This window comes from Wyeomyia smithii, chromosome 3, assembly GCF_029784165.1.
Source record: "Wyeomyia smithii strain HCP4-BCI-WySm-NY-G18 chromosome 3, ASM2978416v1, whole genome shotgun sequence".
Classification (NCBI taxonomy): domain Eukaryota; kingdom Metazoa; phylum Arthropoda; class Insecta; order Diptera; family Culicidae; genus Wyeomyia; species Wyeomyia smithii.
In genome coordinates, this window is record NC_073696.1 from 193,188,204 (window position 1) to 193,211,933 (window position 23,730).

General features: G+C 37.7%; 2 protein-coding genes across 3 annotated transcripts in view; one reads left to right on the plus strand and one right to left on the minus strand.

Annotated features, from left to right (window-relative positions):
• Nucleotides 1-16,248, plus strand: part of LOC129731268 (uncharacterized) — a 30,137-nt gene extending 13,889 nt beyond the window's left edge. Inside the window, exons 1-5 of one of the 2 annotated variants that reach the window (XM_055691125.1) lie at nt 14,177-14,214; nt 14,268-14,322; nt 14,471-14,611; nt 15,026-15,801; nt 15,860-16,248. In XM_055691125.1, the coding sequence (XP_055547100.1) occupies nt 14,192-14,214; nt 14,268-14,322; nt 14,471-14,611; nt 15,026-15,801; nt 15,860-16,043 (1,179 nt within the window). In that variant the 5' untranslated portion in view covers nt 14,177-14,191 and the 3' untranslated portion in view covers nt 16,044-16,248. Of the gene's footprint in view, nt 1-14,176; nt 14,215-14,267; nt 14,323-14,470; nt 14,612-15,025; nt 15,802-15,859 lie in introns of those variants that run through there. The other variant, XM_055691126.1, reaches the window with a different exon arrangement.
• LOC129731269 (histone deacetylase complex subunit SAP18) lies at nt 16,118-17,141 on the minus strand. Its single transcript, XM_055691127.1, has 2 exons — nt 16,897-17,141; nt 16,118-16,699 (listed from the first exon to the last, which is right to left on the minus strand). The coding sequence occupies exons 1-2, from the start codon at nt 16,963-16,965 to the stop codon at nt 16,316-16,318; spliced, it is 453 nt and encodes a 150-aa protein (XP_055547102.1). The 5' UTR covers nt 16,966-17,141; the 3' UTR covers nt 16,118-16,315.
• Nucleotides 17,142-23,730: the final 6,589 nt, after the last annotated feature.

The window sequence follows — 23,730 nt, forward strand, 5'->3', positions numbered from 1 at the left end:
AAAATGATATGTTTATCCGATTCTCACTATTATGGGCAACTTTTTGACTTTCCAAGTGTTATTTAAAGCCAGACGACATTTTGAAGAGTAATTTCGGTCGGAAAGGGTTAGAAATCACTGTCCCACAGGGTTTATATCGACCATAGGACAGAGTCATGGAAACTCAGGATGAACATGCATTAGTACCAGTCTCTATACTACTTAATGCCGATGCATAAATATATTCAAGAGCTCATTAGTACAAAGGTTTCACATAAAAGGCACAAACGGCTTGCGGAGTAATGTTGTTTACGTTCACTTAACTTCAATTTGACTATTAAAGGTTATTGGCATACGTTAAAAGCCAATACAAAATATAGCCTAGTCCATATTACAAGGTTGCCCATAATACTGGGAAAACCGAGATTTGTTATCAGCATTATGGGCCAATGTTTAAGAGCGTATAATAATGTTGTAAATACGAAATATAGAGCGGATATTTCATAATTCGATGAATACATACCAATGATTTAAAGTCTCAAAAATTTTTTTCAAGAAAAATAACAACAAACTATCAGTTGATGGGAGTTTACCGATATTTATTGGAAAACTTAAGAGTTTACCTAATTAGTGCAGGAATTTCGCACAAAAGACATATAGAGAAATGTTGTTAACGTCTATTAATCTTCAATTTGACTTGACATACGGTAAAAACCAATACGGTAAATACCAATACAAAGTGTAGACTGACCCATAATATTAGTTGGCCCATAATACTGGGATGACTTTAGATATGTGTTGATATCATATGACTATTTCATCACAGTTCAATCCAAATAGTACACACGAAATTCCGAGCCTCAATCAACCATTGCGTCTGTATAATTCACACACATTTTTATTTCATTTTGCACAAAGCTGCACAAGCAATCTTTCTTGAACCAACATTAGTACAAACACTCAAAATGATACCGGTAAACATTACCTTAGATGTTTGCTATCTCACTATTGTGTGTGCATCCGAAATATATCAGAATACATTATTCGGACAATACCTACTATTTACATATTTAATGCGTAATTTTTAAAAATCAATTATAAACACAAATCAAACCATCTTCCAAGTTAGTTTAAATTTTTAAGCCATTCAAATAACTCGTCCATTGAAATGGAAACTAATTAGTTCCATTCAAGTCATTATATAAGTATCGTTACATCTGTTACATAATTATCGCGAATGCACTTTCTCTTCTCCATTGTACAAACAACGGCCAACTTTCTAAACATATCTGGGAACTTGTGAACATGTGTATCACCTGCACTGTGAGAAAAACAACCAGGTTTGGCTTGTCTTTGAGAAAAAAAAAACCATAATAAACATACCGGTAAACGCTAGTTCACCGTAAACCCAAGGTTACAGTACCGGAAAAGCCTCTTTTTTGTCCCTCTTCGTTAGCCTCGAAGTCGGCAGACGCTCGAGAGACGGCGGCGCTTGAAGATCATCATGAAGACTGCAACATGCACAGGTAAGTATACGGCTTAACAGCTGCCTATCATACCGGACTTGCTGCTGGGATGAAACGGAGCTGCAGTTTATGCCGGGTATTCCGCACATTTGCAGGCCGGCGCGTGGACGTTCGGTATTGTACCCATCGCACGGATCGCTACGGCAAGCTGTGTTGTTAATTAGCTGTTAAACCTAATCATTCCATGGTTTGTTTGTGACACGAATCGTCTGGTCAAGACGGCCGAAGGTTTTATGTTGTGGTTTTTTATATTCTATAAGGCTTTGGACCATGTAAACGTAATTACGCTAGCAGCTGTAAATCACGAGCAATGTAACCATTTCAAGTAGGTATGAAACATGAAAGAAGTTACGAAATGCAATTTTCCAGTTTTGCTTTATCATCAGAGATTGAGTGTTAATTTTGTATGAACCTACTCTGATTTGGGGTTTCAATCAATTTCACACTGGTTCGTTTTCGGATCAAGCTTGATTTTTCAAAATAGCACAGGTGAACAGCAAAATATGAACTTCCAACATGATCGTATCGAAATGCGATCCTCGATAGTGTTACATCATTTTTTTTTTGATGGGTATCGACAGCTCGAAATAACGAACTAGGTAAGTAAATCGACATGTTTGACTGTGGTGGATTTCGGCCGAGCCTTGCCAATTGAAACAAGAATTCACACAATCAATGTAGGTACATCATACAGGGGCAAAGTTATACAATTTAATGTTGCAAAAGTTACTGCAATTAACATCATTCTACAACCTTAGGGAACTCGTCAATGTGGCAGGTATGATGCCTATCGATTTCGCTGAAAATCAGGAGCATGGATTTTCAGAATACGTTTACACTGTGGTTATTTTCCATGCACTTTAAATGCATGAATCGTAAAAAACGCTATCTAGGTCGACAACCTTTGAAAATTTCGAGAAAAATTTCCCGTTGTCTAGCTCTGCCAAAAACTATCGTTCATTTCAATCAGTTTCAATATGCAATATTATAAAAGAGTTAATTGTAATTCTACTGTTCTAAATTGGAACCATTTTATATGGGTTGATATTTATAAATCGTTTATCTGTCACTTTATCACATTAAACATTCCACTCCGAAATAGCTGTTATTTTATGATCATCAGTCTTTTAGTCGTTGCATGTTAATAGGATGTCCTCAACGCTTTGAACGCTTTTTTTTACCTTTCAATTTTTTATCTTTTTTTTATTCATCATCGTGGGTGTGAGTTTTTCTGATATTTTAGAAAATTGTGTTCGAAAACGATGTTTACAATTTTTGGCTGATAACACCCGTTGAATTTTTATGCCTTGTAGCCTTGATAGTCCTGTTAATTTTGTTATCTCACTTTAACACGGATTTTGCCTGGCAACTATTCGACAAATTGCGGAGCGAGTGTTACGGTTCTACTGACACTGGCAATCTCTCTTAAACCGGGATTCGAATAATCGTTTCTCGAAACCAACTGGATCAGAGCCTCATAATCTGACTCTGCGCTCTCACGATATTTCAAAATATTCTCTTACCCTCAATTTGTTGTTTTTTTGTTTTTTTGAATGTCCGATTTTCGTGCGGTTTCTTCACGATGTAATTTTTTCATCCAGAAAAGCAACTCCCGTACGCGCGGCTATGGCCGAGCCACAATGCATCTCCCAAGATATGGCGCGATCGACGTGTGCCACCGGGTTGTACAATTCGTAACATGGTCAACGAAATGCACTTTTAAAATCAAGTTCCATCCAGTCGCTGTTATGGTATGCGCCGGTCAGATTATAAATTACATGCCTGTTACGTGACCATTCAGTTAAAGAAAACGGTGCAATGGCGACGTAGAGCGGCATTGAACGGTTGCTGCATTCCTTCGATAATTTCCCCTGAAAGTTGATTGCACAGCTGCAATCCTCGATTACTAGGTGTCATGCCCCATGTGAGCGAACGGTAACTTAAAAGCTCGATTGGTGCTGCATGATAAGTGTCTTACGGGAAATGATCGTTTGACGCCGGTGTGAACTGAAAACCAAATTCGTTGAACCGGCAAACGCCATCCATTCAGTGCTATATGTTTATCTACCAATTAAAGACCCTGCACACGTGTGTTCCCATAAGCACGCACGCCGCGCGGGGCCATCAATAAGTTCGCTTGTGGACATGGCGCACTTTCGTAACGGTTCATTGACTGCAGGCTGCACACTGCGCCACTCTGATATGTACCTACATACCGTTTACAGACAAATGAAAAAGTAACACTCAACAAAACTGTTCCATTGTATCAACAGCAATAGGAAGTCTAAAACAATTGGGCGTCCTCTAGCTGTTCGCAGTCGAAAATTGATTACCCTATTTAAAGCATGTCGGAAATGTGTCATATTTGAAATTCAACATGGGCAGTGAACGCCGGTTGTTAAGTGAAAACGTTGGAAAAAAAATTAACAGTTCAATCCATCATGATTTGCACATGTAAACAGCAACGAAGAGAGGTGGTCGTGTTACATCAAATGCCACGACATAAAATGTATCCTTGGCAAATTGAATTGAAACAAAATAGCGCAATAGCGTAACATTTTTAAGTTTTATAATTTAATCATGAATGCTCGAAAAATTTTCTATAATTGGCTTGTAAAATCTAACTCAGGCAGTTTATGAGAGAATGATGTCAACAAAGGACGCGTAAACATTTTTTTTGTGTATCATCTTCATCATAATTAATTTTACTGTCGAAATCGAACTGAAATTAACTGAACTCCAAGAAAAGGAGGGGTCGCCAATGCTTTCTGAACGATTCCTGTTGCAAATGTTCTGTCCAATACCGTATGTGACAATCATGACATCTATGTGAAAATCGCTTACATAATATAGTCAAATTAAACAAGTGACAACTTGAAAAAATACTTGAAAAAAAATCACCGCGTCTAATTCAATTTATTTAGGGGAACTGCTCCATTATTCATCTCAGCCCGTATATTCATCTCATTCAACATGTAAACACAATTGAAAACAGGATAAAACGCATATTTTCTTCTTAAACCAATCTGTAATCCATGGAATGGATTCTTCTTAGTTCACTTTAGATTCCACATAAAGTATAATCCCCAAAAACTCACTTAAAAGCACTAAATTTGATATTTTAGTCGGGCATCTGCACTCGAAAACTCATTTAATTCAATCACCTACCTCAGAAAACAAAATCCACGCATTGTTCTATACGGCTACAACGGATCTCGTTCAGCAGCCAACCAAAGTTTTTTTAATCACTAGCGGACCACTTTTTATTTCAATCACTAAACAAAATCACTCACTACACTAAGAATACTTTAATCTTTAAAATGTTCACCTCAAATTTCCTAAAACAAGCTTGAATTAGCAGAAATATATGAGATGAATTTCTACAATTCCTAAATTTCAACTGTATGTACTTTCATCTGTTTTCACTGCGTTGAAGAAAATCAAGAGTTGCCAAATCAGTTCCTGTTAATACGAAAAAATCATACTGAAAATATTGAATTATTCCGACATAATTGATATAAATTTACAGCACTGTAGTGGTTACCTAGGTTACCAGTTTTGCACGTAAACAACTGCAGCGGCTATCTAGGTAACCTACTACGACGGGCTGCGGCTACGTTCATTCATGATAATGTGTTTCATTCATCATTAACAGTGTGATGAATATGGGGGCGTCGTGAGATGAATAATTGAGCAGTGATTCAAGTTTTGAGATGGATATGGAAGCGTTGTAAAAATAATTTTATTTTACAAAATTTAGGAGAAATCTAGCTAATTTTACTAAATATAAAATGCTAAACGATTCCATAAGAGTACGTAAGCATATTTAGTTTATTTGTTCAATGATTCCGTGAAAATTTTGTGTTTAATCCGTGCATTCTTCGTGAATATCGGCTTAATGAGATGAATAATGGAGCAGTTCCCCTATCACTTATACACTGGAGACAGCATTCCTTTGTATGTTAACTTCGCTATGGATTGATGTTTTCTGCTCCAAAGAGATTGTGCTTTGGTACGAGGAGGAAAGATGTTTATACAACTTCGTATGATCTATGTCTGTAAAAAACAGAAAATATTCTGAAATTCGCAAAAGAAACTAATCACTGCATCACCAGTTTTGAACAGATATGAGTTTCTTGTTATTTTAGCTATTGAAAACCACAAATAAACAACGATTTTTGTTTTCAAAACAGATTGTGTGTTTACACAAAATTTCAGAATGCTACAGCCGGAAAGATGCCGACAGCTCTCGCTGCAAAACTTTGTGTAATGTTGTAGTGTATTTTTTGTATGCATTTTTCCTGCGAAAAAAAAACAGTCTGTCAAATAAATGCTACGTCGATTTCAATCCAAACCCCTCCCCTTCCAACGCACTTGAATTTTTCAAGTTGCAAAGTGTAGTCCGGAGCGGTGTAGCTACACCGCGAAAACGAATCCGACATATGTTTTATTCAAAGCGTCCTACATAAACTTGACAACGTCAAAATAAATGCAGAAGAAGGATTGTGTGAATTCTCTGTGTGGAAATATTCAGAAATCCAAATTTCACGATAATCTATCAAAAAGTCTCCCCAGTAAATAGTCGTAGACAACGACCAAACCCCCACGTCCCCCTATTTTCTCGAAAAAAGAGCTGAAATGTTGATCTCATATTAGTTATTGCCATAAATAGAATAATAATTAAATAATAATAGACTCACGATAGACAACATATAATTTACAATCGAATTTCAATTGTCCTTTATATATATTATCACACGCATTTCAACATTTAATTAAAGAAAACAGAATAACTCCGAATTCAGTTGGAACCATTTTTAAGCATTTACGAAAAATATAAGTGCATAATTTCAAGTTTAACTGAAAATGACCAGAAGCGTCCAAAAGAATCCATATTAAAATGGCATCACGGAAAAATACTGTAGGAACTCACCCATTGGGTATTTTCTCTTGAAATCTTAGATAGAAGCGATCTGAAGCGTATTGTTTACACTATAATTTTATCGCTGTCAGTATAAAGAGACGAACCAGTCTGAAGACTGAAAGTCTCTATAATAAAAGAAAGTGGAAGAGGTTGTTTACAAGAAACGACCGCAAGGTTAACGTAGAATTACGACAGCCTGTCTTATGTCAATAATTTTTTGCAATAGCTTTGGAAATACACTCGATTAGGGTTAATCATTTTAATGGAAGCAGATTATTGCGTGTTTGATACTGCTGTTAATGAAGTGTTATGACTTTTCTAAAACCCTTAAACTCTTCAAATATTCATTTGTGTTCTTCAAATTTCAGTTGCTCAATTTAATATCCGATGAAATGTCTGTTTCTTATCTGATGAAGCTCTTATATAGGCCAAATGATGCATCCCAATTTACTAGGTCCATAACTCTGCTGACCGTGCTTGGGAAAGCAATCGTATAACGACCATCCAGAGGTCGAATTTTGTGTTTTGATAAGGCTTAAGAATTTTCAATAGTACAATAGTTCGAATGATAAAATTGCAATTTCATGCATTTGGTAGGAATCTTAGAAGATTTTCTAATCGAATGCTGCAAAAACGAAGGAAATCCATCGAAAACTAACCGATTTATTAGCATTTGAAATTTTTCTCACTTTTTTCAGTTTTAGATTTTCATTTTACATCCCTATGTAGCCGAACTTCCTGGGAGAAGTATTCTACTTCAAAATTAAATCTTTATTAATTCATTTGTTGTCCTTATCAGGACATTTGTTCAATATATCATAGGATGTAGTGTTTATCTTACATCTCTGTGTTACCTTGACAGTGAGGACTAAGGCGCATGGTCAACACAATAAGAAAGGTGTATTCACATTGAAAACTAGACACGGCTTTACTGGAGGAAGTGTTGGCAAATGCATCTACCGCTAATACCGCCGCTTTCATACGAAAGCGCGTCATTTCATGTGGGGAATATCAACAACGAAAAATGACGCGCGTCTAAGCATAACCCGAACTGTTTCGCCGTGCTGCTCCCATTTACCTTTACATCGGCCTCAGGGAAGTACCGGCTGCATCTGCATTTACTGCTGAGGCTGTCACTATACTGCTATTGGTACCAAAAGCTATTAACTCTTCAAATAAGTGTTTTATTTGTTCTCAAAAGAACAATTGTTCAATTCAAAATCGGATTCACGCAATCGCATCTCTGTAATATTACCGACAATATTCTTCTGAACAAAATGGTACAACTTTCCCATTAGGCCTCTGCCATAATAGATGCGAAAAGCGACGCGAACCGATTCGCTCGGCAGTAGGTTAATGTTAAGCCATCAGTAGAGCTGTACATTAACCTACAGCCGAGCGTATCGGTTCGCGCCGCTTTTCGCGTCTACTATGGCAGAGGCCTTAGAGAAAGTTGCTGGCTGATGTATTCTCTTCATGAAAGCCTGCTGCTGATGCTTCCCGCTACCACACTGAAACAGCATTTTAGTGAAGGGAGTGTCGTTGCATCAGCTGTCCCTGCTAATATCGATGCTGATATACCCGCTGCAACAGCTACGCTATACATAGCCATGCCACAGTTGTGGCCGCTGTACGCTGGCCCAACTGCTGAGCAACTGCAACGCTATCCGTAGCCATGCCACAGTTGTGGCCGCCATTGGTATCCGCTGTACCTGCATCTGCTGGCCCAGCTGCTATCGATGGTGAGATCCGCTGAAACTGCTACGCTTATCCGCAGCCATGCCACAGTTGTGGCCGCTATCCGCTATCGATGGTACCCACTGCTCGCTCCCGCTGCTACTAAGGGAGGACTGCTGTTGTCGCTGTTCTGAACTATTATGAGCGGCTTCGACTAAACAGGCTCTTATATAGGGATGAAAATAGGAATGAATTATTTTTCGTACGTGGTGGAATGATATAACTTGAAAAATATTTGTGACTTCATTCTGGCTCAGAGCGATCATTTGATAAGCTCCACCTCCTCTATCAGTTTCTAAAGTTTTTTCTCAGTTTCGTAGCACGTTTGTACAAAAATGATTTATTGTGGACATTCTGTCGAGCCGGATCGATAGCATTCTCATTGAATTTTCAACAAAATAACATGTTTTGTGTCGTGCTGCGCAGCTTGGTTGAAGAAAATGTTCCCGTCCCCGTGTCGTATGAAAGCAGATTATTGCGTGTTTGACATTGCCGATGGTAGACATGAGTATGAAGGTCAAAATTCTGCTGAGATATCAAAATATAACCGTTTTAATTTAAGACGCAAGAGCGTAAGTGCTGCATTTCTGTTATCTGCTGCCATCCAGCACGAGAACAAGTATAAATTATAACTGGTCCTTCTCAGGGCCACCAACACGTTCTTGAGGCAATGTTGAATTTTTCCTCGCTTGCAAATGCTGAAATTCGCGGTTTTCCGTCTGTTACACACGATGAAAAATTTTAACTACTTCAATCACATAGTTGAAGAGCTCCAAAAGGTGCTATCATATTTCACAACAGTAACAACACTGGCAAGTTTGTTCAATTATCATCATTCCGGATAACGCCGATTCGCCGATGATTCTAGATCTCCCGTTTTCTCTAGTAGAATTGCCTACCATTTCCAATAATTCTGCAGCTACCGAAAACTCCATAACAGCCGCCAGATAGACAGATGCTTAAGTATCAACGCGCCCAGAACGATCAGCCAGAGATTGAAACTTTTCTCTCTTCTTCACGATCAGCAATCAACGTCCGTGTGGTATCGGCACAATCATGGAATGAATTATACATAAAACACAAAGCGCGCATTCTTAGTCAACTAGGTATATTCTGTCGACCTTGTTAGGGAAAGAAGCATTGTGCGACCAATCAGAGGTCGACATTTGCGTTTCGACAAGGCTTGACAATTTTCAATAGTACAGTCGTTCGAACAATCAGATTACAACTTTCTGCATTTGGACGGGTGCTTGGTTGATTTTCCAATCGATTGCTGCAAAAATGATGAAAATCGGTTGGAAACTGACTGAGCTTAAAACGGTTGAAAATGGACAATTTTTGTGACGCTTTCGATGTTTTTGGTTTTTGAAACTGGATCCCTGTAATGAAATTGGTCCCCTGTATATGTTGCCGTAAGACGTAATTCTACGTCAAAAAAGAATTGCTGTTAATTTTTCGAAGATTGGAAAAAATATGTCACTTTTTTTATATGCCTGGATATATATGTTTATATGCTTGGATACTGTACACCCAGATGCTAATGAAACCTTATCATAGATGACTTATTACAAAAGTTCACATCAATGGACAACGAAAGTCTAATTCCTTAACAAAAAAAATGACTAATCGTGCTGAACGAAAAATACGGTACTGTAAACGAGTAGTTCTACTTCAAGGAGTGTCTACAGAAGCGTCTGCCTTCTTTGTTGAAGCAGCATATGGGTCCTGCGATTTTCTGGCCGGATCTAGCTTCGTGCCACTACTCAAATTATGTCCAGGAGTACATCTAACATTTAATTTTACAAAACCCACACCAAAACGTCTCACATTCGTTACCGTTCCATTTTAACGAAAAGGCCGTTAACAGAAGTGATACGAAGCCAACGGGGACTTTTTCGTACCCAAGGACATAAGCGCCCCCAACGCATCGGAACTAGGGTTTGCAATATTCCCGGGAAACGGGAATGAAATATCTCATTTCCCTGGAATTCCCGGAAACCGGGAATGGAGAAATAGTTTCATAGAAGAAATTAAATTTCAAATAAAGTTCATTAATAAAAGGTATTCAAAAATCGTTTACAACTTCATTATCAATTATCAGTTAAAAAATAAAACTTATTCAAATTCGCATCGATTTGTGTTGCAAATATTTGCAGAAGAGTGGCTTTCAGGGTTTTCAAGTCGTCAAACAATCGCTTCAGATCCGCTAAAAATTTCCTTTAACCCTAAATAATGTATTTTCCTTCTGTAAAACTCTACTTAAGTCCACTGAATCACCGCTAGTGTTCGATTTCTATAATACTTCTAAATCACCGATTCCAGCTCTTGCTACATTTCAATAGAAACTGGAGTGTCCATTGTCCAATACTTTCAGTTTGTTGGAGAGTTAGCTGATTGTTAGGCAGGCCTTAAACGAGGAAAACATTTGCTATTTGATACTGATTTTTTTTAACCATAATATTTCTTCGGGCTAGTGTATGCTATACTATTACACTATAACGAATATTTGCTTACAACTTTGTTTGTTTAAACGGTAACATAGCCTTTTTGATAATTTTTTATCAAATATATTTGCTATCCCATTACACGATGCGAATTATTTAAAAAAACAGTCGCAAATCTAGTTTTTGTTGACAGAGAAATACCTCAAACCCTTTTGGAATTGGTATCACCATTGATTAAAGAGCAGGATTCCGTATAAGAATTTTGATTGTTTAACTAGAATGTTATTTGGCCACGTGACGGTTTTTTTGTAAAAGATCGAGACAAACCGAAAGGAAATGATAGAATACTAAATAATCACTTCAATACGACCCTAAATAAGTCAGTTCTAGAGCATTGGAATGCCTACGTAACCAACCTGCGAAGATGATTTTTGATGTGAAATTGCGGCCACGACCCAAGTTACACTGACTGAGTTTTATTAAATTATTTATATCTGGTCGCATTGGAACTTTATTCATCTTCACAAAAAGCAACCTGTTAGAAACACTTCTGGAGAAGTGCAATCGTATTTATATACGAAAACAGATATTATAGGTAACCCAGTAGTTATTGGTTGCGTACTTTACAAACAGTTATTATTAGTAAACAAGTAGGTAGTGTTGCACGGAACGGACGTGATTTTTCTCCTGCGTCACAGTTTTCTCGCTGGAAATATTCTCTTTATTGTTTTTGGTAAAGGTATTTAAGTGTTACAATGCAGGTCGGTTCATAAAGATGAGGCTAGGACAGAAGTGGTGTCTCTTGAAACTGAGGAAAAAAAATCTGAGCATGAACAAAAAAATTCTGCAGATCTTCTAGAAAGATCTCGAAGCCGCCATAAGGAGAGATTTACCCAACAGAAGCCAAGGATACTGAATGTCCAACGAATTTTTTCTGCAACTTCAACCAGGCTGAATGATACTCGACAGATGGGCATCAATGAATAGGATGTGGATTGATTTTAAATGGTGAGAGCGTTCTTTTTTAGCTTAGCATTTCGCTATGATTGTGTTTAATATTGGTGCAGAACGACAGTTGAATTTCTGCAACCTCTTGTCAATAAATATAACATGCTATTAAATACGGGTCAATTTTTTTGATACAAATGTATCAAACGAATTGAAAGTCTGAAAATAATAATAAAATCTGCAAGATTCTAATATTATTTTAAGGCGGGGCTTACCGATTGGAAAATTACTCCGGAATGTACTGCAAGTACTCAGTCATTCTGTAAAGGGTCTTTGGAAGGTCGGTAGAGCTAACACCTTCTAGATCCCGAAACAAAGATAGTTGCAGAAATGAAAGATAATTGCAACTGTCTTTTTTTCACTACATCACTGCCAGACAGTGGGATCTAGAAAGGTTCCACACACACATTATTTATATCTGGTCGCATTGATTTACGGATTTTAAATTTTTCCATCAACCTACAGGATTCGAAAATTTGTATCAATGAAGAAAAAAAATCGAGCAACCATTCACTTAGTAGTGAACTTACTGGCATAGTACGACATTGGACATTTTTCGTTCACTGAAATTGACAATTTTTCGTTCACTGAACAAGACAACAAATATTTTTGTCGAATAATTGGAGCAAATAATTTGTTAGTACACGGCCAGCAAATATTGGCCGTCATTTCAAGCAAATATTTACTTCGCATAGTGCCCATTTTAAAGCTGCTATATTCTTTGACAACATAAGTTTCGCTTTACGATACGATATTTAGTTTTATTGCACTATTATGTGGGAAACTATATTAAATATTGCGAAATTTTTCGAGGGACTCGAGAATCCCGGGATCCCGGGAATCAATATTTCTGTTCCCGGGATCCAGGAATCCCGGGAAAAGGTAATCCCCGGGAAATCGTTCCCGAGATTGCAAACCCTAATCGGAACTAAAGCCCATCGAAAAATACTATGGGTTATTATGAAGCAGGCACTACAGAACATCCTAGGAAGGTCAAATCTGACCAAGACATGAAGAAAAAGTGTGTGTCCGTCAGAAGAAGTGGGAGCCAGAATATGCATATACACTATCCAGCGAAATCCACGCAAAAAAATACCGCGTAAATTCCGGAATCCGCGTAAAAAACCGCATAATTTCCGGAATCCACGGGAAAAAGGGTAAATTCCGGAATCCGCGTAAAAATAACCTGCGTAAAAAGCGACCTTAGTGCATAGAAAACCTTATGAGTAAAGTTGAGTGTGTGCTAGCGTACGGTTATGGTATTGAAGTTGAATGAAATAAATATGCCAAAAACATACTAATGGTTTATATTTTATTGTCTGAAAGTTTGAAAAGGGTCGGTCAATTAGGTAATTTTCTACAACATTTTTTTTCTCCGTGATGCAAGTTGATGTAATATCTGAACAAATAATGCTAGACAAAAAAATCGGCCAAACTAAATCTAGCTGAAAGTGGCTTAAAAACAGAAGAAACCAAAAAAGCTGTAGATATTGTTCAGAAGTAGACAATAGTAAGCTAAAAATTGATTTTCAAAATATCTCCAAAAATTCAAAACACCTATATTAATCAGAAAAGACATTAAAATTTACTCAATTTGGTTACACTTAACTTAAGCGCCTCCTGAAAGCTAAAAAAATGCACCCTTAACAAAATGGAAGAACTTCAATAACTTGGTGAAACAAACCGCTAAGGAATATGGCTCCTAACGCGGTTTAGAAAGTATAAAAATAAAATGATCTTAAATATATCTCCAACTTCTAGAAGACAGAACGACCTGAAAATTACATAATCAAAATACTGTCAAAATGCCTGAAAACATGAAACAGCGAAAAAGCTACAACAGAAATCAATTAGAAATTTAAAAAAACCGTTCGAGGGAACAGAAAAACGACTGTGAATACTTCTGGAACCCAGAAAAAAAATTTAAAAAAATGATTATAATATTTGATTTGAACAAATCAGGGAATTCTAACGAGAGGAAAAGTTCAAAAAGGAAAATGATCCAATTACAGCCTAAACTTATGAATAAAAGAAAATGGCAAGCAAAAATTGATTGCTAACGAGAATAAAATAAAGAAGTTTAATAGGAAATTTTTCAAAACAAGGAAGTGGCTCATAAGAAATGATTCCAAAATTATTATAATTAAGTATAGCTGACAACGACACTAAATCGGAATTTCCGTTGAGTTTTTATCATGGGCCTACACACTTTCGAATTCGTTAGAAATATACTTGAACCTAATTTTATCAAAAAATCAAATTGATTTTACTCTATTCATCAAATCATTATGTTCTTAAGCAAAAAATAAAAAAAACCCAGACCGGTTTCGTAATTGATAACAAATCATAATACTGCATTACACAACGAATTATGTACGTTACACCTTAATCTCCATCCATGCATGATCCGCGTCGTCGCGTCGGGCCGGCAATTCACTGGGGCTGTAAAATGTGGGCCATGATTGGTACGAAAAATGAATAACAATAATGAAGTGATTGGTTGGTTGTTGTCTAATTAGGTTTTGTTTTCCTGGCAGTATCCGTACAAAAACTGTTGTTGGAAAATTGTACTAATGGGAAAATTCATTTTAATTCGGTAACTGTAAAAATTCGGAAGAATGGTATACATATTGAACCGTTTGTTTTTAGCGTGCCCCGCGCTCTAGTTGCGGTGAATAAATACGACTGGATGAGTTGCATAATTGTATGAATTTTCTTGTGGGCTCACTACCAGGCTGAAAGCCAGTTGTGAACTGCACTAGTGAAACCGGCTTATTACTTTCGTTTTTTATAACATTGGACGATCGATCGCATTGGCTTCGAATTTGCTGCAATTTTCCACACCTTGACAGTCCATCGAACCGGATAATGCAAATCGACAACGTCGACACGACATGCAAAACATGAATAAAATGAATAGAAAGCGATCTTCATTTGCCAATAAACTGCTCATGGCTACAATGTTTGCCGACGGAGCACCAATCCGGCAACAGGTGAGAAATTGATTTCGCCTCTTTATGCAACTGTTTTCAATCAATGGGAACAAAGTCACGCGGGGCATGGCACTGATGAACTGCTTTCGGATGTGACTTGTATTCTAAGCATGTGTACCCAACACCTTGTGTGCTTTTGTTTGGGGAACCCCGACAACAATAGATCAATTTGGGTAGATAACAAAAATTTCACTTATTTGCATTATAATGGTGGTTCAGAAATTTACATAGGAAATAATATAAATTGACATGTGAATGTTGTGTTTAACAAATTCATCACTTCGTGTGTTTTTCAATGAATCCTAACATACCTATTTGATATTAACGGAACGGTAATGACATTATCCTCCTTAGAACCGTCAACAATTGCGAAATGCTGTACAAATTGAACCTGTTTATCCCTTTTCATTGCAGATCCCTCTCGCAGGGCTTTTATCGTTGACCGGTGCACAATATGGACCTCAACCGCCCCGAATCAACATCCCCGGTGCCGTTCCGATACCCATAGTACGTGGTGTGCCGATCCGTGAAGAACGAGTGCTTTCCCACCACCAGGTCCCAGTGCTGCGAGTACGCCGGCCGGGTTCGATCCGTCCAAACCAGATTCCAAATGCGATTCAAATTTCAACCCCTAAGTTTCTCGAGCCGGCGCATAAACCCGTCACCGAAGAACGCGAAGAGCACGAAAACTCCCAACCATTTATTCCAATCATCCATACCTCTCCTGCTCCCCAACAGCACTCCATACCCGAAGAATTAGACGAACGTGAAATTCAACAAAACATCCTTTCCCGATTCAACTCACAGGACAACCGACCTGCCCCCATTCCACGGGCCCAAATTCCAGAGCGATTCTTTTCAACGGACAAGGAGGTATTACCTAATGCGCAGCGATTCAACGTACCATCCGAGCGCCCATCCGCACCAGTTCCAGCTCCAAAGCAGTACCGTCCAGCCCAGCAACAAGTCATCTCAAGGCCCGCCCCAGTCCGCCACCAGCAGCATTTAGATGATGAAAATCGACCGCACAACAGCCGACAGCACTCCGATAACGAACGCCGACGCAAGCCAGTTGCCCAAATTTTGCGTAAGTGGCGTGAGGAACACGAGGATGGTTCTATCACGTGGGGCTTTGAAAACGACGACGGTTCTTTCAAAGAGGAAACCATCGGCATCGATTGTGTTACTCGGTAGGACTAATTTAATTATTGTTTTAATTTGTCAAGCTAATTATTTTAATTTTTTTAGTGGACGCTATGGTTATGTTGATCCCGACGGTGAAAAACGTGAATACAGTTATGAGACTGGCATCCTGTGCGACCCTAATAAGCGCGACGAAGAGGATGAAGAGGAGTTGGAAGATGAAATACAGCTCAGGAACAATGCCGGCAAAACAAAGCGGCCGGCCCAGGGCCAGTTTAATAGAAACTAATATTTTTAGGCTGTCCTCTTCGACGAAGTACTAACTCTAGTAAGGATTTCTCTTCGAAAAATTTACTCGTGCGGTTCGATTCACGTCAGGGTGCTATTTTCGTCATTAGGATTGTATTTATTATAATTGTACGACTTAAACTTTCTAATTAAAAGAAAAGAATTGAAACAAACTCCACTCTCGCGAAAAACTTTCTCGTGTTAAATGCATTGTTATTTATTTCTCCCGATCGTCGAGCTTCCGGCCCAACGAAAATCGGGTTTCTGCCGACCCTAGTAATGACGAGGCCGTCTCAACGGCGGCGGCATACGATTTGGTGGAGTGATATTGATATCCATATAATCTCCAATATTGAACTTAGCATGAAACAGGGTTTTTCCATCATCCGCACCCTTTTGACCGGAGCAGGTAACTCCGATTTCACGCATTCGGTACTGAGAACCGCGATCAGGTGAAACTATGGCGAAATCAAAGTACGTACCTTTGCGTCGAGTTTCCGGATTCACATCACGGACTAAAGTTGTCAGCTCCCGCAGCGTGGCGTCCATCCAAGTATAAATCTGCAGTTCATTGGAAGGAACATTTCCGTGATTGTACTCGCTGGCTGAATGATGCCGACCGGTTGAGCAAAACACTCGCAGTAACAATGGGCATGTCTAAACAAAAACAAAAATTAAAATTATTTTTTTTTTAGTTTCGCGCTTAACCTATATGTATATTATTATGAATTGTTGGTCGGCAATCAGTACTGATTTGTTGAACTTTTTCCCATTCCTACCACAACTGAACTTGGTTTTAATGTATGAAAAGCAAATCCTGTTTGGCTTCGCTGAGAACACTTAAAAAAATATACCTTCTCACGGTCAACTGCTTTCTGGGGTTGAGTTTTATCTTCAACAATCATCGATTCTAGTCCGGCCATGAGTACTATTAAAACTATTATTTTTTATAAACTGTACAATATAAGAGCAGGATACAAATGCTGTTGTATGTAAATTTTACCGGCACACGCTCCTCAATTGATTATATTCATGTAAAGTTCGAGATCAAAAATACTATCACTTGACGTTAGCTCTGACGCCAACTGTAAACTGACGTTTATCATAATTTCGCCAGAGATGCCAGAAGTTTTAAGAAAATAGTAATCACACTTCGAAAAGCATGCTTTTACAAATTTACTCAAAGTATTAAACAATTTGCATGAATCTAGATTAAATTAAGTTCAAATATGCAAAACTTCAAATGAAACAATGTTTAATCGATATTTGTATACAAGAACAAGCTCTCCAATGGCTGCAATTCGCAATGCAGACAAATGCTTACATCTGGTATCCCTGTTTTTTGCTCTCATAATAAAATGCTATTCACAAAAAACGTTCTGCAAACAAATGAAGAATCATTATTTGACACATAGCTGGCGCTGTAGCGAAACCGATGGAATTTTGTGTTCACCCAGTTCCAGATGCTTGACTAACGATTTTCGCGTGAACAAATTTGTTGAATCTAGAATAAACGAATTAATGAACACTGTAAGAGATTTACATAGTTTGAAAATTATTACTAGTGTTACATTCTCTTTTAACGCAGGAATGCGTAGTGCGTGAAAAACCGAAAACCGCGTAAATTCCGGAGTCCACGTTAAAAAAAGCGTAAATTCTGAAATCCACCTAAAAACCTATATTTGTAAAAAGTTTCAATAATTTCTGCTAAATACTTTCGAAAATAAAATCAATGACAGCTGTGTTATTTCGTTAGGCACAATCCAGGCAGAATATACCACAGACGAACAGACGTACCACGAAATTGATTTTCGTAGGTCAAAACACCGGGAGTCAAAATGGTTTTCAGTTACGCGGAATATTCCAGCCGCAGCAGTGGTGACACTGTCCTTTTTTTCCTTTGGACTCAGTTGACAGTTATTGCACGCCGTGCTGCCAGAAACAACAGATAAGGGTATGGTTGCTAGAAATGACGGAAGTTAATCTTTTCCAGAATATGTCCAGTAAGTGTCACGCAAGTTAATCAGAACCACATTTTTAAAAATTGTGTATGTAGTGGTACGTCTGTTAGTCTTTGGATCTACTGTTGTCATATTTCATAAATGTGTGCGTTATCGCAGGTCAACTCCATAGACACTATATAGATCTATACACTATAAAAATCGACACGTTACTGCCAAGTGGATTCCACTTACTTCTGTGCTAATAGATGAAACATTTCATATCTAAGTGGAATACACTTGCGTTTCACTTCACAACACAAAATCAAGTGTCTTACACTTCGGTTTGCCATGTCATACATACCAAAATCAATCTTTTTACACTCAGATTTCAATGGTAGAAACCGTCAAATGCCAAAACACTTCAAAATACCGTGAATTCCATTAAAAATCGATATGGGTCGACCGGTTAAAACGGTTGGGTTGGTTTATTGGTATTCATGTGTAAAGAGCATTTGGTGTGAGCATGTGATTTTTTTTCAGTGTGTAGACCTGGGAGGAAGAAACGAAGACAACACTCAAAATAAAAAACACGCCCATGCGAAAAACGTGAAACGTGTGAAAAACTACTTTTCAGGGAAAAATACGCCAAAAAATCACGTAAATTTCGAATCCGAGAGAGAGGGAGAGGGAAAGAGAGAGTGTGAGAGAGAGAATGAAAGTGAGAAAATAAGAGTGAGAGAGAGAATGAGAGTGAGAGAGCGAGAGAGGGAATGAGAGTGAAAGAGTGAGAGAGTGAGAGAGATAGAGTGAAATAGAGAGTGAAAGATAGATTGGGTGAGAGGGAGAGAGGGACGGAGAGAGGGAGGGAGAGAGAGGAGGGGGAGATGGAGTGAGATAGAGAGATAGAAAGAAAGAGAGGGAAAGAGAGATAGAAAGAAAGAGAGTGAAAGAGAGGGGGAGTGAGAGGGAGAGTGAGTGAGAGATGGGGAGAGAGTGAGTGAGAGGGAGAGAGAGAGTGAGTGAGAGAAAGGGAGGGAGGGAGAGACAGAGAGAGAGAGAGAGAGAGAGAGAGAGAGAGAGAGAGTTTGGATCACATTGAACACTCTTTATGATATATTCTTTGCTCAATTTGATAGTGGAGGGTCAAATTTAACCCATTGAATTAAAACTACTCTCAGAATACTTGCTAATGCTGAACCATTGACAAAATTAAAAGATTGACAAAATCGATCAAAGCAGATGGGATCTTTTGAAATGTTTCTCTAGATTAAGGTACAGCACTCGTTCGCTAATTGCACGCGATTTAGTTGCACTGCGTTTTAATTGCACGTCCGTTAGTTGCACGAAAGTGCAATTAAAAAGCAGTTTTGCGTCAAACTACACGTGGTTTTTGAAGCTAATGTCTCTCTGTCAAGTTTTGCGAGGGGATACTGAATGCGCGAAATATTTAATTAACTGAAAATAAATTCAATATTTTTAATTTTGTTATTTTAGATTCCGGTTGTATGTACTAAATAACAAATATACATAATTACATTGCACGTTTGCCCAATTTGTTTTCAATTATAGTCGATCTAATTAATTTCAATTTGATCACTTGTGTCGAATCCTCACTGAAATGTCGCATTAAGCTGTCCACACACTGAACAGCTTCTGAAAACGTGGGATTCTCTGAAATACAGTAATGTTCGTTACACTCCAACTAAGTTGCAATGTATGAAAAAATCTGACTGGTTCGAAATTGATTCGTAAACGGATACACGAAAACCAAACATTAGCGCACCCCCTAAAAATTTTTGACAGTTTTGAGTTCATGCAATTAAAAAGCCCATCCGCTAGTTGCACTGCAACTTTCGTGCAATTAGCGCACGAGTGCTGTATTGCTCTATCTCATTAGCGTTGGTAAGGGGGGGGGGGGGTTATTTGTATTTAGTTAACTTAAAAACATCCTCCACGATAACTGTGCAATTTTTGGGTATGAGGCGGGGTTTTGCGGCATTACTGTGTCATCTGAGACTTTGGTATATCTCAGTGACGTATTAAAATGGAATAAGGAGGGGAGTATAAGTTATGTCATCATTTATTAATTAATAATTCGAATATTTATTTAGGTACATAGAGACCCTAAAGCAACAGTTTTTGTCTATCTGATTAGCGTGGGCAGGAAGAGGGTGAGCAAGAATGAATTTATTCTTTGTAAACTCCAAAATACTAAACTCGAGAATTATGCCAATTTGTAAATGATGATTCTCAAATTCGAGGTAAATTCCCGTGCAAATAATTTGTCGGTATCACAGTGGCGTAGTTGAAGGTTATATTTTTGGGTAATGGCTTCATTTCAACTTTATCTTCGGTACAAGCAGTTGAATCCTACAACCGTAAAATGAAGTTGAAAAAGGATTTATCTATCTACCGTTTATTGTTTATGTGTTCATTGAGTTTAATTCGGTTGAGCGACCTTTCACTCATATAACTTATATGGAAATGAAAAAATTATGTCCTTTCCAAAGCTTAGGGCATCTTCAGCGGTGGTCCAAATCGTTGTTTTGTTCTATTTTTTTGGAACAAACTCAAATTCACTGCTGCACCGGTGGTGTGAATTTTGTTTTATACCAGATCTAAATTGAAAAAATTTGAAACTGGTATACGTTTTGGTCTATTTTTGTCACTTTTTGGAACAAGAAATAGATCGTTCTAAAACCCTTTGTACGCTGCCAATAGGTGGGTAAAATGTCATATTTCAATTGAATACCTCATTTTTGGCTATTTCCATATAAGCGTTTTGCGAGTGTTGGGGAATAAACAAAACAAAGATTTTTCATGACAACTCACAATTCATTTTTTCGAACTGAATTTCTATTTTTTTAACAACGGCTTTTTCCGTTAACACGCAAGTTCATTGAGCAGACAGTATGTCACAATTCATTTTTGTGGCTTTTCTGAAGCAGAATATGAACAGGTTTGTCGTTTTTGGCATCAAGGAAACCGACCAACAAAAGGGGGAATTCTGAAAGACCATAACCGTCGCCTTAATTGTATTGGGACTAGAGGAGAACTTAAGAGGCCAGAAAAATGTTCCTAGAAGACACTGAACTGAAAACGTTCAAAATGCTGGGGTGACATTGCGCATTTCGTTTCGAGCAACTCGAACAAAACTAAATGATCGCTGAGGGCGTTATGTTTCGTTTTTCGTATTTTTCAACTTTGCGGGTTAGATGAGCCGCAGGGCAAATGACAATGACTGCTCCTTTTAAGCTTGAAGCACAGACTAACAGACATAACACTTCAAATAAATTTTCAATAAAATCATCGTTCAAAAGATTCTAGTACTTTACGTTAGTAACACTAGCACCATCTAGTACCGTGTTCGCGCTGCGTCATGTATTTCGACATCAGCGCTAGCGTTACTGCATGTGTCAAGTGGGGAACCACAAAATATGTATGAGATTGCATGACAGCGCCCCAGACGGCGTTGTTGCGCGACGACTGTTATTTGAATGAAAATTTGAAATGATCGTTTTTGATGGCGATGGAGCTAGGTTCCAGTGTTACGTCTGTTAGTCTGTGCTTGAAGCATAACTGGCAGTATGTGACCTACGCGATCAAATATTTTACGCTATCCTCCGAAACCCTACTTGTAGCAGAAATTTTAGATCATACCAATCCATCCTGAGAAATGTCATTGACGCTCGGGTCAAACCGTCAAATCCATAAAGTCTTGTGGATATAAAGTGTCTTGCCAAAGTAATCGTTTAATGTGCGTAAAAATTATCGAATTTCCGTTTGTTAAATATTGGGTGTTTTTTTATTATAACAAGTCTCATTAACTGATAGCATGGGGTATTGAATTGTTGACAGTGTAAGGGCATCTTCAGCGGTGGTCCAAATCGTTGTTTTGTTTAATTTTTTTGGAACAAACTCAAATTCACTGCTGCACCGGTGGTGTAAATTTTGTTTTATACCAGATCTAAATTGAAAAAATTTGAAACTGGTATACGTTTTGGTCTATTTTTGTCACTTTTTGGAACAAGAAATAGATCGTTCTAAAACCCTTTGTACGCTAACAATAGGTGGGTAAAATGTCATATTTTAATTGAATACCTCATTTTAGCTATTTCCATATAAATGTTTTGCGAGTGTTGAGAAATAAACAAAACAAAGATTTTTCATGACAATTCACAATATGTTTTTGTGGTTTTTCTGAAGAAGAAAAGGAACAGGTTTTTCGTTTTTGGCTTCAAGGAAACCGACCAGCAAAAGGGGGAATTCTGGAAGACCATAACCGCAGGTTCAACTAGTTGGTTTGCAACCATCAGCTACCAGGATGATAAATATGTTGGCTATTTGTTAATCGTAGTGGGACTAGAGGAGGCCTTGAAAGGCCAGAAAAATGTTTCTCGAAGACACTGAACTGAAAACGTTCAAAATGCTGGGGTGACATTGCGCATCAGTAAATCTAGTATAAATTTGTTTCAAAAATAGACCACCGCTGAAGATGCCCTAACAGATGTCAGCGGTTTAAAACAACAAGATATACAACACCGGTGCGGAGAACGAAAAGTTGGTCTATATTAGCTGGTTCTATTTAGGTTTCGCTGGTGTAAATCTAGTATAAAGTTGTTTCAAAAATAGACCACCGCTGAAGATGCCCTTAGGCTTGTTTTTTAGATTATGTAAATTGTTTATAGGTGGGCAGACATCTATACCTACAAACTACCATTGAAATCTGAGACTAAAACCAATAACTGATATGAATTTACTAAGGATATCGGCCATTTTAACATAGAATGGACATAACTCAAAAATGCCACCAACAATTTTTCCAAAAATTTACCCACAGATGAAGGACATCATAACGAACAAACTGGCATTCACCGTTTTGATGGTATTTTTTGTTTGATAATAACGGTCTGTGGGAGCACCGTGGTGGGACTAAACACTGTAAATAAAGAGATTTTGTAATAAAAGAGATTTTTTATTACAAATGCTACAGAATCCGCAGACAGAATCAATTCGTTTGTGCAGTGACATATGTATTTTTTTTCTCAAGCGCCCTCTAATTTTATTTGAAATATAATTAACAACAATTGAAAAAATATCGTTTACACTTGGCGGAAGTGCTTTTTTTGTGCAAACACCATTTATTTGATAAGGTACAAACGTGTCGTTGTTGTTGAAGAAGCACCAAGAATTTCTCCTAATTAGACGCATTAATCAGAACTAACTCTATTTCCTCAAAAAAAATAAATAAATAAATAAATAAATCCAATAATACGTTATCATATTGAATGGTTTTGTCTTATTTAACTCTGATTAAATCAAACTTATTAAATGAATCTTACTCTGAAAATAATATCGAAGCCGGAATAGACCATTTTACGAGACGTTTCTGAACTCAATTAATGAATGAAATTTTGACAGGAAACTCGGAACCGCTGACCTAACGCACGTAAAAGCAACATTCAATATCAGCAGAATCCGTGACACCTGTCAGTTCGTAGAATAGTCTATAGGCAACAAATAAAGCTATGTTAAACAAAACTATCAACAAGTTCCAGCAATCAACAATTCTAAAAAAGGTAAATTCGCTGTGCTACGAAGACAGCTCATACTACTATAATATTTGTTAAGTTAAAAATCAAAAAAATGTTAAGTTAAAAATCTCAGTAAATAAACCTTAGTAAATGGACCAAAAATTCACAAGCATTCGCCGGCTTCTACTTTTTTTTGAGTTGTGTGAGAGTT

Bases quoted from the DNA above. Each gene is read 5' to 3' on its own strand.
- LOC129731269 (XM_055691127.1), bottom strand. From the start codon at position 16,965: ATGGCCGGACTAGAATCGATGATTGTTGAAGATAAAACTCAACCCCAG. The intron at 16,700-16,896 runs GTATATTTTTTT...GTTTTTGTTTAG, and splicing joins AAGCAGTTGACCGTGAGAAG to ACATGCCCATTGTTACTGCG.